This window comes from Orycteropus afer, unplaced genomic scaffold (genome assembly GCF_000298275.1).
Source record: "Orycteropus afer afer isolate SDZICR_OR568_19922 unplaced genomic scaffold, OryAfe1.0 scaffold00462, whole genome shotgun sequence".
Lineage (NCBI taxonomy): Eukaryota > Metazoa > Chordata > Mammalia > Tubulidentata > Orycteropodidae > Orycteropus > Orycteropus afer.
In genome coordinates this window covers 871,581-885,578 of record NW_006922049.1, presented here as the reverse complement: position 1 = coordinate 885,578, position 13,998 = coordinate 871,581, and the positions used below count along the sequence as shown (strand labels likewise).

The window sequence follows — 13,998 nt, the reverse complement described above, 5'->3', positions numbered from 1 at the left end:
AAGGAAGACCGAAGAAGAGTTGATGCTTTTGAGTTGTGGTGCTGGCGGAGAATGCTGAAAGTACCGTGGACTGCTAAAAGAACTAACAGATCTGTCCTGGAGGAAGTGCAGCCAGAATGCTCCTTGGAAGCAAGAATGGCCAGACTTCATCTCACCTATTTTGGTCATGTTGTCAGAAGGGACCATTCCCTGGAGAAGGATGTCATGCTTGGTAGGGTGGAGGGTCGACGAAAGAGGGGGAGGCCTTCAACGAGATGGATTGACACGGTGGCTGTGATGATGGGCTCAAGTATAGCAGGTTGTGGGGCTGGCGCAGGATCAGGCAGTGTTTCGTTCTGCTGTGCATGGGGTCGCTATGAGTCGGAAACGACTCGACGGCACGTAACAACAACAACATGTTGAACATCTGGGCACTCTGTAGTATTTAAAGAATGAATTGTGTCCTTCGTGTAGGGGAAACAAGATGCAGACACATGAGAAATCATTTCAGAGCATCTCAATATAGTGATAAGCCACCCCTATTGCATGAAGTACATCTTAGGTTCAGAAGGAAGACAGCTGGGCTCAGAGCAGACAGGGAGGGCTCATGGAAGATGCTAAAGTGGGCATGAATCTTGAAGGACGGGAAGACTTTTGCCAATATGGAACCTCTATTCAGTGGACGATTTGGCCTTTTGGTCCTGGTTCTGAGAATAGGATCACATCTGAGGCTAATGAGTGGAGGCCCTGACTAAGAGGGACCACCTATGGGCCAATACTGTCTAAGCCTCAGGAGGCTATATGGTGAGGCCAATGCACCTACTTCTCACTTTCTGACTGTCTCATTATCCAACATTTCACATTTATGACAGCAGTAAAAAAATCTCTGACTCTTTTGCACATAAAGACATACATCTGCCTATAACGAATGCCAAGGTGTTGTTGTTGTTTGTTGTTATGTGCCAAGGTGTAAGGCAAGGGTAATGCTGGCTATGATGGTTCCGGTTATGTGTCAGGTTATGTTTGGCCATGATTCTCAGTGATTTGGTGTTATGTAATGATATGGTAATCCTCCATTTTGTGATCTGACGTAGTCATCCTCCATTTCTGTATGACAATTTTTGCGTAATAATCTGGTCTTTGGAACCTAACCATGTTGATAAGTGAGGAGTGAGTGTAAAAGCCTCGGAAGACTAGCTCATGGGAGCTTCCTGGGTTGGAGAATGCAAACACTTTGCTCTTGAGGGGAGCAATGAACATGTTCCCTGGGACATAGAGGCTCTCTGTTGAAGAACTACCCCCACTCAGGGTGGAGATATCAGCCCAGGGAATAAGAGATTGGAAATTCATCAGAAGAGATTGACTCCAGGAATAGAAACCTTGGGCCTGGTAGAAGGTGGAGGTGGGGGAAGTGTCAGCAGAGGCCAGGAGAAGCAGAAGCTGGCATCCGTTGAGCAGAGAAGTGGCAGCAGAGGTTTGAGAGGAGTGGGCTGAGGACTGTAACTCGCTTAGGGCTGTGATGGCACCAGAAGCAGCGGAGACCATGAGCAAGCCAGGTAGCTGCTAAAACCTGCATTTGTAATGCAGCCAGAAAGGAGTGAGAGGAAAGGCCAGTGCAGATGAGAGTAACTTTTATGAGAAAACAACATACATGGTGGTGACATCAAAAGGTTATGTCTATGAACAGGGAAGAGACGGCCTCACTAAAGGGTCCAGGTGTGGGATAGAGAGACAAGGTTCGGTAGGTTAGGAAGTGCCATGTACGGAGAGCTGTGAAAGCCTGACCCTAACAACTTTAATTCCGTTATAGGATTTGCTCATTTAATGGAACGTGCTTTTCTGTGCCAGTCAGTGTTTCCCAATTATTATGAAAATCATCTGAGTGAGGTACTGTCTTCCCTAAGTAGCTTTAGTGTTGCAGTCCTTAATGGGAGGAAAGGGTAAGCCTTGCAAGTAGATGAATGTGCGGTCTCTAACATTTGCTCTTTCACATTCTTTTCTTCCTTCAATAAATCTGTGTCATTAATGACAATGTGTAAGTCAACCAGAGGAGAAACAGCCTATTGGATGACGGGCTTAAGTGAATCTTGCTTTATGCCCTAATGGTCAACATATGGGCCTCTGTCAGCCCGGAGTGGCAGGAATTTCCAAAGACCCAGGCCTGTCCACAGAGACAGAGAGTGCACGCGCCCTTCCTCCAGGTCCCAGAGGTGTGGGTCTGGGAACTATTAGTGAAAGCCCTCTGTTCCTCCTCTGCTGTCAGGAAGATGCATGTCGGTGGAGACAGAAATGTTTTTACACTGGGAACCCTGCCTCCATTATTAATTTTATAGCTCTGGGGATGGGATGCTGTCTTCTGAGAACTTTCCTCAGCATTGCCTCACTAAAAGTACATTATGTGGTCCCAAACGATGCAATTTAGGAACTCTGCTTCTCCATCTTCCTTCTTCCCCTGTATCTGTACACTTTTCTGCAAGTCAGGATGCAGACAACACCTGTGGGGAAGGAAAGATCTGTCTGGATGAAACAAGTACCTTCTCAGCATAGATGCCACCTGACCTTATAGATATCTTTGGATCTTACAGACATTGTATTTAGGCAAGTGAGCTGACAACAATTTGGTGAAAAGATGACAAAAGAGGGCTGGCCTGATTCAGTCTGAGTCTGCAACACTATGTATGTATCTAGGGGCTGGGAACTTTGCCCAGGAAGGCAACACACTTGAACATACTTCACAAACAAAAAGCAAAGGAAGGTCAGGGAAATGAGATTTCAGTTTGTCACTTCTCTCTTGAGTCAACTGTGTAAATCAAAGGGCAAGAAGAGAGAACTTATCCTAAGAAGCAGTATGAATGTTTTAAAGTAAACATGGTAAATGCCAAGCATCCAAATATGTGCTTATCCTTTCAAAATATCTATGTTACAGACTCTAATGATACGGCCACTACTCATAAATTCAGGAATTTCGTCTTTGGAGTAATTTTGGAGCCAGCCATACATGCTTCTGTAGACACATGTGGTGCAGATACCAAGTTATAAAGATCAAATTGATTTTTAGAAATGGCTCAGAAAATCTTAAAATTAAGTCTGGAGAGTTAAGTGAATAATCAGGCTGAGGAATTCCATTTTTGCTGAGCTACAAATTGATGGCATTGGCTTTCCTGGATTGGAAGGTTTGTCTTACAGAGGGCTTTTTCCAATGTCTTCAGCAATGGAAAAATACCCCTCCAAAATAGTACATGTCAGGACTTTTGTGAAAACTCTATTTGATAAATTAAGGAAGAGAGCAGGGAAGACGCAGAGCCCTGATCATATAATGTTCCAATGAACTTGCTTTGTGGTGGAGCTCTATGCCAAGAAGCAGAGCATCATGGTGGTCAAGAACTTGAGCTCTGGAGTCAGACTAATCTGGCTTCAAACCCCGGCCACCAGCTAGTTGTGTGCACGATCATGGGCAAGTTGCATAACTTCCTGACGCTCTGTGTCCTCATTTCCAAAATGGTCATGATAATAGTACCTACTATATAAGCTTGTGAGAATTAAATGAGACAACAAATGCAAAACATGTATCACAGAGATGCCATTACATGGATGAACCTAGAAAACATTGTGCTGAGTGAAATAAGTCAGACTCAAAAGGATAAATACTGTTTAATTTCACTTATATCTAGACCAGGAAATGCACAGAGATAAAAATTTATCAGTGGTTACCAGTGGGTGGGGAAGGGTGGAATGGAGAGGTATTGGAGTTTATATTTGGGGTGATAAAGTTTTTTTTGGAAGTGGATAATGAGGATTGCACAGCATGACAAATAGGATTAAGATATTGAGTTGTACATTTGAGACTGGTTGCAGAATTTTTGGCAATATGTACTTTACCAAAGATTTTGTTGTTGTTGTTGTGATTTGGGTAAACGTTTATAGAGCAAGTTCATTTTCCATATAGCATTTCATACACATTTTGTTTCATGACATTGACTGCAATTCCCCATAATGTAACAGCTCTCTTCCCTCCTCCTCCCCTTAGTTACCTCTTTTCTGTGTCCTTCCTTCCCATGCACTGCCCCTGCAACACACACACAGAGCTATCTTCCTGTACAAACACTGCCCTTCTGTTCTCCCATGATTGATCACTCTAAGGAGTGTATCTACCTGGTGTAAATGGTCACCCCCTATGCCTGTATGTTGTTTGCTGGAAGCCACAAGTGTGAGTTCAGTTCCAGACCTGAAGGGTAACTAGGGGCCATAATCTCAGTGGTCTTACCAGGGTCTATCAGACCAGCAACCCTGGTCTTTTTTTTATTATTTTGAGTTTTGTTCCACGTTGTTCTCCCACTCTATCCAGGATCTCCTGTACTGATTCCCCTCCAAGTGGTTGACAGTAGTAGACAGGCACTATCTAGTTTTTCTGGTCTCATGGTCATGTAGGCTGAGGATCACATGGTCTACCTGGACTAATTTTTTCCATGTGTCTTTGTTTTTTTTAATTCTTCTTAGCTCTGGACAAGAAGATACCTATCATTGCATCTAGATGGCTGCTTGCAAGCTTTTAAGACCCCAGTCGCTACTCACCAAAGTAGGATGTAGGATGTAGAATGTTTTTTGTGTAGTATGTTATGCCAGTTGAGCTTGATGTCCCCTGTAGCCATGGTCCCAAGCCCACAGGTCTAACTACTTCTCCCTCAGGCTAGCTGGCTGAGGCCAAGAAGTCACCACAACCTTGGCCCTTGTCAGCTCTCATACCCCCCAGCATTCTTAGAGCACGTACAAATACGCATGTAGAAACATCGTCTGCCACCACTGTACCACTGTGCATAGTCATTGGCACGCTCCCCCTGCCTAGTCATACCTGATCATTCACAGTTCTTTTTTTAAAAGATGCTATCACATGGTGTAGTGAAATTGGAAAAAAAAAAAAAAAAAAAAACTCACTGCCGTTGAGTCAGATCTGCATCCAAATATGTGCTTATCCTTTCAAAATATCTGACTCACAGTGACCCCTCCTTGGGTTTCTGAGGCGGTATCACTACAGAAGTAGATTACCCCATCACATCATCCTTCTGAGGAGTGGCTGGTGGGTTTGAACTGCCAGCCTTCTGGTTAGCAGTCAAGTGCCTGAGGCACTATGCCACCAGCCACATAAGTGCTTCATAAATATTGGCTCCGACAATGAATGCAAGGAAGAGAAAGAGTGAAAAGGAAGATAGAGAGAAAGGAAGAAAAAAAAGAATAGAATAAAGAGGAGGAAGAGACAAGTGAAAAAACAACTAATGGATAGATGAACTTCAGTTCTCTGCAACTTTGACCAGGTGAAGGCTGGCTTTGATGGGGTTACGCTAATAGGTGTAGCTGGGTTATTTCCGCAGTGTTTCTTGCAATCCAAGCAGGGGTGAGTGACCTGTTAATTAATAAGTTGGAAAAAAATATATAAAAATATATGTTGAAAATATTCAGAACTAAATGTGGGCATATCATTGAAACTGGTGGTTCTCTGTCATTAAACAAACACAGATACATGCATATAAATGCCATTCTTAGATTTTATTTTAAGAATAGTAATGTAGCAATCTGATTGTTTGGAAATACTGGCAAGAGGTCTCCTAAGACAGCTCTACTGTGATCTGTCTTAATGAATCTTTATTATAATCCCTGTAAATGAAGCAATAACAGCATGTTTTATAGAGATTCTGTGCCCTGGCAATGCTCTCTTCAGGGTTTTGATGAAATGGCTCTGTGTTCTGCTACAATGACAACAAGTGTCAAAACTGCTCTTCCGCCCTACAGTCTATCCTTAGATCTAATTAGGCCCCAACTCCACACCAGGGCCAATTTGTAGACCTTGCTGTGCAAGGTCTCACTTCCTCCCACTTCAGAGAGCATCTCCCCACCTCTCAGTTGACCCATTCCCTGGGGCCCTGATGCCTCCAAGGGCCCATTACCTGCTTGAGGCTGCAGTTTCACTGCTCCTGTGGCATCAGTGGCTGTCACCCTGAAATACCTCTCATCCTCCTTCTTCTGAGCCTTCATCATGCTCTGTTGGGGCAGCCAATGGAAGGTAGCATGTTCAGCTTAATTGCCTTTTCCAGCACTTTGTAGCTGAGCTCTGTACTTCTGGGATACTGTGATGCCAGAGTCTTTGTTTCCTTTACTGAAACTGTTTCTGAGTTAAACCCTTGCCAAGCAGCCATTGCTGTATGTCTGTCCCTCTCAGAGTTTTGATGGTGTTGAGGTCATTTCACTGAGAATTCATCTGTTCAGAATCTGGTCCAGCTTTCTGCATCTGGGGGACAAACAGCCCCATGACCATTGCTCAGGGCTGAGTTAGTCCACTAGCTCAGACACTGATAGCCTTCAAACCACTGGGAAAAGATGGCCAAGTTCAATGACAGTACAAAGGCACACATGAGACAGTCACCTCCCCAGGGAGTCTCCAATATTACACAACCCCAATTGAGGATAAAGAGCTCTAACTGCATGGTTAATGTATTCATATTTTGCTAAATACATATTGATGGAAGTGAGGAATGCTTATTGGTGTGCATGGATTATAAACAAAACAAAAAGGTGAAAATTCAAAGTCACTCTGGAATGACACGTTAGAGCCATTTTCATACTTGCTAGGGGTCCCATTCGTATCCATGGCTTCGTTACCTCCTTGGTACAAACTTTCTAATCTGTGTCTCTTTCTGCCCTCTCTCCTCAGGCGCAGAGGTTATTTTCAGTCAAAATTTCTACTTGATTGACCCTTAGTCACAGCAAACTCAACATTCTGAACATAAACTCATTGTTTTTTCTCAAAGCCTGCCCTTCTCCAGGTGTTCCCCACCTCAGGAAACGTCACCAACAGAAACCCAGTTGTTCAAGCCACAAACCTAGAAGACCATCTTGACTCTTCTCATCCTCTCACCCATCTATGCAATCCCCATGCCCTTCCCGTCCTACCTCCCAAACTTTTCTCAAATGCATGTCCTCTCCTCACTCCCATACCCACTGTCTGAGTCCAGGCTGCCGTCTTGTCTCAACAGAGTGTTATAAGTGTGTCCACCTTGTCTCCTTGCCATCACTGTGACTGCACATGAATCCTAGTCACGCTTTACAACACAAATCAAGTCATGTGAACCCCCAGTAGCATTCTGTTGCCTTTAAGTTAAACTTTAACCCATTTGACTTATTATTAAAGGTCTTTCACAGTGAGGTTTCTACCTATCTCTTCAGCCTTATTTCTTGCCATTCTCCCTGTTGAAGGATATATTACAGCCATGTCAAATACCTTTCTGCTCCTCGAATGTTGAAGAGCCTTGCTTGTTTCCTGGCTTTTCACCCATGTCAGCCACGTTCTCCTTCTTAACTAGTTATTGAAAATTTAAGTGTATACACATGTATACAGCTCAATGAATTTTTTCTAACTAAATGCACTCATGTAACCTGTGTCCTGATGAAGAATCTGAAGAGTACCAATATTCTAGAAGCCCCCCCTCGTATCTTGTTTCACTACCCCCCAGGAGAGATCACTACCCTGCCTTCTGATAGCACTGATTTCTTTCTCCCAATTTCGAACTTTGTGTAAATGGAAACCTGTAGAATTGTCTCTCATCCGTTGCTCCACAACAAGCCACTGATAAACTCCATGGCCTAAAACAACCTTGAAGTCCCATCTTGGGCCTCCTGACTCGAAGCTGCACTCTCTGTCTTCTGCTTCATTACCAGACTTCTTTAAAACATTGCCTAAACTCACTGTCCTCTCCACGTCCTCTCCCATCAATTCTCCAGTCTACTGCATCCATCCATGCCATTCCACCAAAACCACTGTCATCATCAAGGTCACCAATTACCTCCTTATTGTTGATCCAAATGAACGTTTTTCTGGCTTTCCTTACTTGACGCCACCCACCCACCCCCTAATTTAATGAGTCACTGTCTATGATTCTCCCTCTTTTACCGTCCATTTATTTGTCCCACTTCTGACTCCATTAACCACCTCTTGCCTGGGCTGTCCCAATGCGCTCTCCCAGGCTTATCATCCGCATGTGTACATGGGCCTGGTCTTATTTTTCTTAGGTTAAAATCTGGAATGGCTCATCACCCACCATGGAATGAAATCCAAACTGTAGCAGGGCATAAAAGACCCTTGAAAATGGTGCTCCAGCCTCCTGTTTCATGTTTTTTGCCTACACATACCCTGTGCCTGCCTCATCCACATCAAATCTGCATAGTTTTTTTGTTAACTTACTCTCTGACTTCCTGTATGAAGTTCTCTTGCCTGGGATGCTTTTCACCCTATCCTCCCCCTCAAAATCTCTTACTTATCCATTAAGTTTTATTTCAAATGCCACATGTAAAGTTAGTGGCTCCTTTTTTAGTCCTACATGCTACTACTACTAATGATACCAAAAAATGTCATAATCATAATATGCTCAGCTCAGTCCTTGTTGAACAGTAGCTCAGGGCAGAATTTTTGTTTTGTTCACTGATATATCCAAACTCCCAAGGCTATGCCTAGCACTCTGTAAGCGCTTGCCAAGGGAATGAATGAAGATTAACCTTTACTGAGCACTAATTCTGCCAGACACTCTCATGCATTATCTTATTCCCTCCTCTTCAGCCCTATGAGGAAGGAACTGTTTTTATCCCAATTTTGCATAAGAGGAAACTGAAGCTTAGCAAGATTACATAACTTGCCCAAGGTCACACACTTGATTCTTGGCATAGCTAGGATTTGAACCATAATTTATCCAAGCTCTAAATAATCTCACTCTGCTGTCTTTGAGCTTTGTTCAGCACGGTGGACAAACTTTGCATGGTGCTTTCTAACTCTACTAGAGGTCATAATAGTTCAGAAAAGGAAAACAGTATCTGTTTATGCATTTATTTCTTTATTACTATGAGTTCCCCAAGAATAGGAACTGCATCCAAGTTACCTTTAGCTCCCTCAAAACTCCAAGCAGCCAGCAGTGTCTTACATGTGTTTGTATTAAAAAATTATTTGTTGTTATGTGCTGTCGAGTCAAGTTTGACCCAAAGGGACCCCATGTGACAGAATAGAACTGCCCCCTAGGGTTTCCTAGACTGTAATCTTTATGGGAACAAATCACCAAGTCTTTTCTTCTTCAGAGCTGCTGGGTCAGTTTGAACCATCAACGTTTGGTTAGCAGCCAAGCATTTACCCATTGCACTACGAGGGCTCCTTAATGAATGTTTACTGTATGAAATAATGAGAGTGCTATTAAGAGGCAGCATCTGGCAGTGAGTACTTTCTGTGTTATCAGTCATTTTAAGGACTGTCCTGATTACCCTGAATCCGGTCCCAACTGCTGCCTATTCTGACCTTTTGCTTCTTCAGCATACTAGGCTCACGGCCTTCCCTGGCTGACCCACCCTCCACCCTGACTCCAGACCTTTGCCATCCTTCCTGTCCCTGTGAAATTCCCCTGCCTGCCTTCCTGCTGTGGCCTCATCACAAAGAGCAAGTTCGGCCCAGCCCTCTCTTCTTTTTGACCTCATGCCTTCTTTGCACCCTGCTGCTTCCCTGGTCACTTGTAAGACAGGGGTAACACAACACTTAGATAGATAATTCTAACCAGTGGAGAGTGTGATCAACAGTGTGAAAAGCCACGAAGCACTGCAGGACTTAGGAAGAAGAAACTTCTAGTTAAATGATGAAGGAACTGAAAATTAAGTCACTGGTTTGTTTGTTTGTTTTTAATCATGGAGAAGTTTAGTTTTTTTTTTTTAATAAAGTGTTTAGCTTCTCTAGGTTTATGAGTTATTTAGGATATTGATTGCAAATAATAGAAATGAGCAACTTAAGCTAAGGGAGAGGGAGTTTACTATAAGGATAAAGGATCTCTAAGACCCCAAAGGTTAGAATGCAGCTGGGCCTCAGGGAGAAATGGAAGCAGAGCCGGAAAACAGTGCAGGTCCTGGACAGCATTCTCTTTCCATGTCTTATCTCCTCTGTCTCTGTACATCTGATTCGTTCCTGCTTCTTTGCGGACTTCTTCTAGTTGGCAGACCTCTTCATGGTGCATGGCTGCCAGTGGTTATGGAGTTTAAACATCGAGAGACTGACTGTCTCTGTCAAAAATACAGATTCTCAGGGAAGTCTACCTGATTGGCCCAGCTTGGGTCAGGTGCTCACCCCTAGCCCAGTAATCTGTGGCCAGTGGAACCAGATAATGTTGGACAGCATGACTGACAGGAGCCCATCTCTGTGGAGAAAGGAAAAGTTAAAGGAGTCGTAAGCTGAGCAAACTGCTCAAAAATGTCCACTAGGGCCTGTTTCCTGCAAATGATCTTGTGAAAGATTTCTGGGTCTTCTCAAGCCAAAATAAGAGGCTTCCCGTCTTTTGTTTGTTTGTTTGTTTTTTAGTGTTATTTTTATTTATTGTGATTTGGGTGAAAGTTTACAGAGCAAATTTATTTTGCATTCAACAGTTCATACGTATTTTATTTCATGACATTGATTGTAATCCCCACAGTGTAACAGCTCTCTTCCCACTTCCTCTCTGTGGTTACCTTTTCCCTGTGTCCTTCTTTCCTATGCATTCCTACCCCCTGAGATAGCTCCCTGTGCAAATACTACCCTTCTGATCTCCCATGGTTGATTGTTTTAAGGAGTGTGCCTACCTGACATAAACATTAACCCTGTATTCCTGGCTGTTATTTGCCTGGAAGCCACAGGAGTGAGTTCATTTCCAAGCCAAAGGATGAGTAGGGGGCCATAAAAAAAAACCCGCTGCCGTCAGGTTGGATCCAACTCATAGCGACCCATCTTTGGGTTTCCGAGGCAGTATCACTATGGAAGTAGATTGCCCAACCTTCCTTCCGAAGAGTGGCTGGTGGATTTGAACTGCCAGCCTTCTGGTTAGCAGTCACATGCCTTAGGCACTATGCCACCAGAGCTCCCACTCGAGTAGGAGCCATAGTCTTGGGGATTTCACTGGTCTCTATCACACCAGTAAGCCTGGTCATTTTTATGGTTTTGAGTTTTGTTCCACATTTTTCTCCCACTCTATCCAGGATCTCCTGCACTGGTCCCCCTCCGAACGGTTGACAGTGGTAGCTGGGCACCATCTACATTCTTCTGGTCTCATGGTTATATAGGCTGAGGTTTGCATGGTCCCTTGGACTGATTGTTTCCATGAGTCTTTGATTGTTTCCATGAGTCTTTGGTTTCCGTCATTCTTCTTTGCGCCAGCCAAGGAGAGACCAATTGTTGCATCTTAGATGGCCGCTTGCAAGCTTTTAAGACCCTAGTCGCTACTCACTAAAGTAGGATGTAGCATAGTGTTTTTGTGTAATATGTTATGCCAGTTGAGCTTGAGTCCCCCATAACCATGGGCGCAGTAACACTTCCTCAGGGTGTTTGGCTATAGCCAAGAAGTTATTATAAGTTTTCTCTATCAGCTCTATTATATATATGGACATTATTATAGCACATACAAATATGTATGTAGAAATATCATCTGCCAAACTTACATATTCCCTTTTGCCTAGACATACCTGATCATTTAGTGTGTTTATCTATGTATCCATGCAGAGATTAATGTTTTTTCTTATTACTGATGATGTAGTATTGTGTATGTAAAAGTGTTTATCCTTGTTGTCTGTACCTCTTATGCACTTCTCTTTGTCTTCAAGGTTTCCTATCTTTGAGATTCTTTTTCACAAACAAATCATAAATATGGATTGCCATTTAGCAAACTCTGGTAGTGTAGTGCCTAAGGCACTTGACTGCTAACCAGAAGGCTGGCGTTTCAAACCTACCAGCCACTCCTCGGAAGGAAGGTTGGGCAATCTACTTCCATAGTGGTATCGCCTCGGAAACCCAAGGAGGGGTCGCTATGAGTTGGGTCTCACTAGACGGCACATAACAACAACATTTAGCAAATATCATCCCAATTAACGAAGAAGATGTTCCGTTGGTAATTACTAACTAAACATGTTTTCAATGCTAGTTTTGTTCACTGAAGGCCTAGAATCCTGGATCCCAGTGAGTGCCTCACACACATCTCTTTGACCCACTAGACTTCAGCAGGGAAGAGAGACAGTTATCTGGTGAACCACGCTGGGCTTTTCTTCCTTCTCCAGGCCTCACAGGAATGATACCCACTCCTCCCCTTCAGCAACCAGAGTCCTACTTTCCACCTGATAAACCATTGTAATTAGGTCTGAGGAGATAGACTTCCCTCCTTTCATGGGTTCCTTACCTGGACAGATTCAGAGAGAGGTAACCTTTGCCATTGCTCCTAATATGGTTTGAGGTGGGGAGAGAGATATGTTCCAATCTGGCACTGCTTATTCAGTGTGTCAGGCCCTGGATCTATGAATCCTAGGCTAGAAAAAGGCAACCTAGAGTTTATGCAAAGTCAGAAGTGGGAGAGCTAGACTCAGGTTGACAAGTGAATTCAGAGTTTCCTATCTATCCTTCATGGACTTGGCCTCTCAACACCACTAATTTCACTGTGGCTGGTAGAGGGTGACACACACTGCATAGGCCCGTGGAATGGGGGTGACAACTCCGGGCTGTGGTAGGAGGGCCCAGAGCCCTGTCTGGAGGGTGGACTCATGGCTCTTCTCCTCCCCAGGCATAGTGTACCCACCTAGACCTTCTCAGTGACACCTCCCTGGCTTGTCTTCCAGGCTCCCCAGGTACAGCAGGCCGAGTGTGCAACCTCACCTCCCGAGGCATGGACAGCTGCGAAGTCATGTGCTGTGGGAGAGGCTATGACACCTCCCGCGTCACCCGGATGACCAAGTGCGAGTGTAAGTTCCACTGGTGCTGCGCCGTGCGCTGTCAGGACTGCCTGGAGGCTCTGGATGTGCACACGTGCAAGGCCCCCAAGAGTGCTGACTGGGCGGCTTCCACATGACCCAGCAGAGGTCACTATCTGCCCTCCCTCCTGACAGGATGCCGTTGGATCTGCAAGGACACAGGACCTTTGGATTCTCTTCCGGGGTGTATTTCCTAAGGCATGTGGCCTTTGTCTCAACAGAAGCCCCTTTTCTCTCCCTGGGGGCCCAAGACCCAGAGCCACACACATACTATAAGGCATACCCTATTCTATCCATCTTCCAGCATTTTAGGGTCACACCTTTTCCTGGTGGAGAACATGAGAGGCTGTTAGAGGGAAGGATGGTAGACCCAGATGACTTTCTCCACCCACCTAGACTTCACTCTTTCTAGAACAGTTGGCCAGGGGAGGAGAAGTATTTCTCAAAGGAACTTTCTCTCTGCCTTCCAACACATTCTCACAGTTAAGAAATCTCATACTTTTCTCTGGGAAACAAAGTAAAGAAAGCAGAATCAACTCCCACCGAATTAACATTGATTCTTGAAAAAAAAAAAAATGAAGTGAAGCTTTTGTCTGGTCAGGTGAATGTCCTGTCCACCACCCCCAGGGTTATTTGGTAATAGCCTGGAGAAAGATGTCTTTCAATAAACTTTAGGTTTAAAGTGCATATTTTTCAAGGCATTTATTGCCACCTTAAAATCTGATGTAACAAGGTGGGATTATATGTCCCTTGGTATAGTAGCATTTTGAATCTTTGCAATAGCAAAGCCCTTGGAAGATGATTGCTTTGAATTCTTGTCTCTTTGATACAAAGAACCTGTAGGGAATGAGACTTCTTCTCACTTGGATCTGGTATGAATTAAAAAGACAACTGAGCTGGCAGTATTCTGTAACTATTGGGTAAATATGGAGGAAGATAACATAGTGAGTGGAATATCAGAAATGTGTCTGTGCCGCTAAGGAAAAAAAGGGGGAAATGAAATTCCTATTTGGTGTTATGCATGTTGACCCATGGGATTCTGTAACTGAAACAGCTCTGAGAATGAAATCTTTCAGGATGACAAGAAGAGGGATCTAAAATGCTGACAGAGAGGTTTCCAGAGCTAAGTCATGCCTGGGACAGACTTTACCATAAGCAGATGCCTAAGAGAAGTGAGCCACGTAGCTGAGGACCATCAACCAGTACCCATCACCCTGCAAGCACATTTAAAGACCTGTCACATTT

The 13,998-nt window shown here is 44.0% G+C and overlaps 1 protein-coding gene across 1 annotated transcript in view; it reads left to right on the top strand.

Annotated features, from left to right (window-relative positions):
* Window positions 1-12,851, top strand: part of WNT2 (Wnt family member 2) — a 70,830-nt gene extending 57,979 nt beyond the window's left edge. The window contains exon 5 of the mRNA XM_007954506.1: window positions 12,622-12,851. Coding sequence (XP_007952697.1) covers window positions 12,622-12,851 — 230 coding nt within the window. The remainder of the gene's footprint in view (window positions 1-12,621) is intronic.
* Window positions 12,852-13,998: the final 1,147 nt, after the last annotated feature.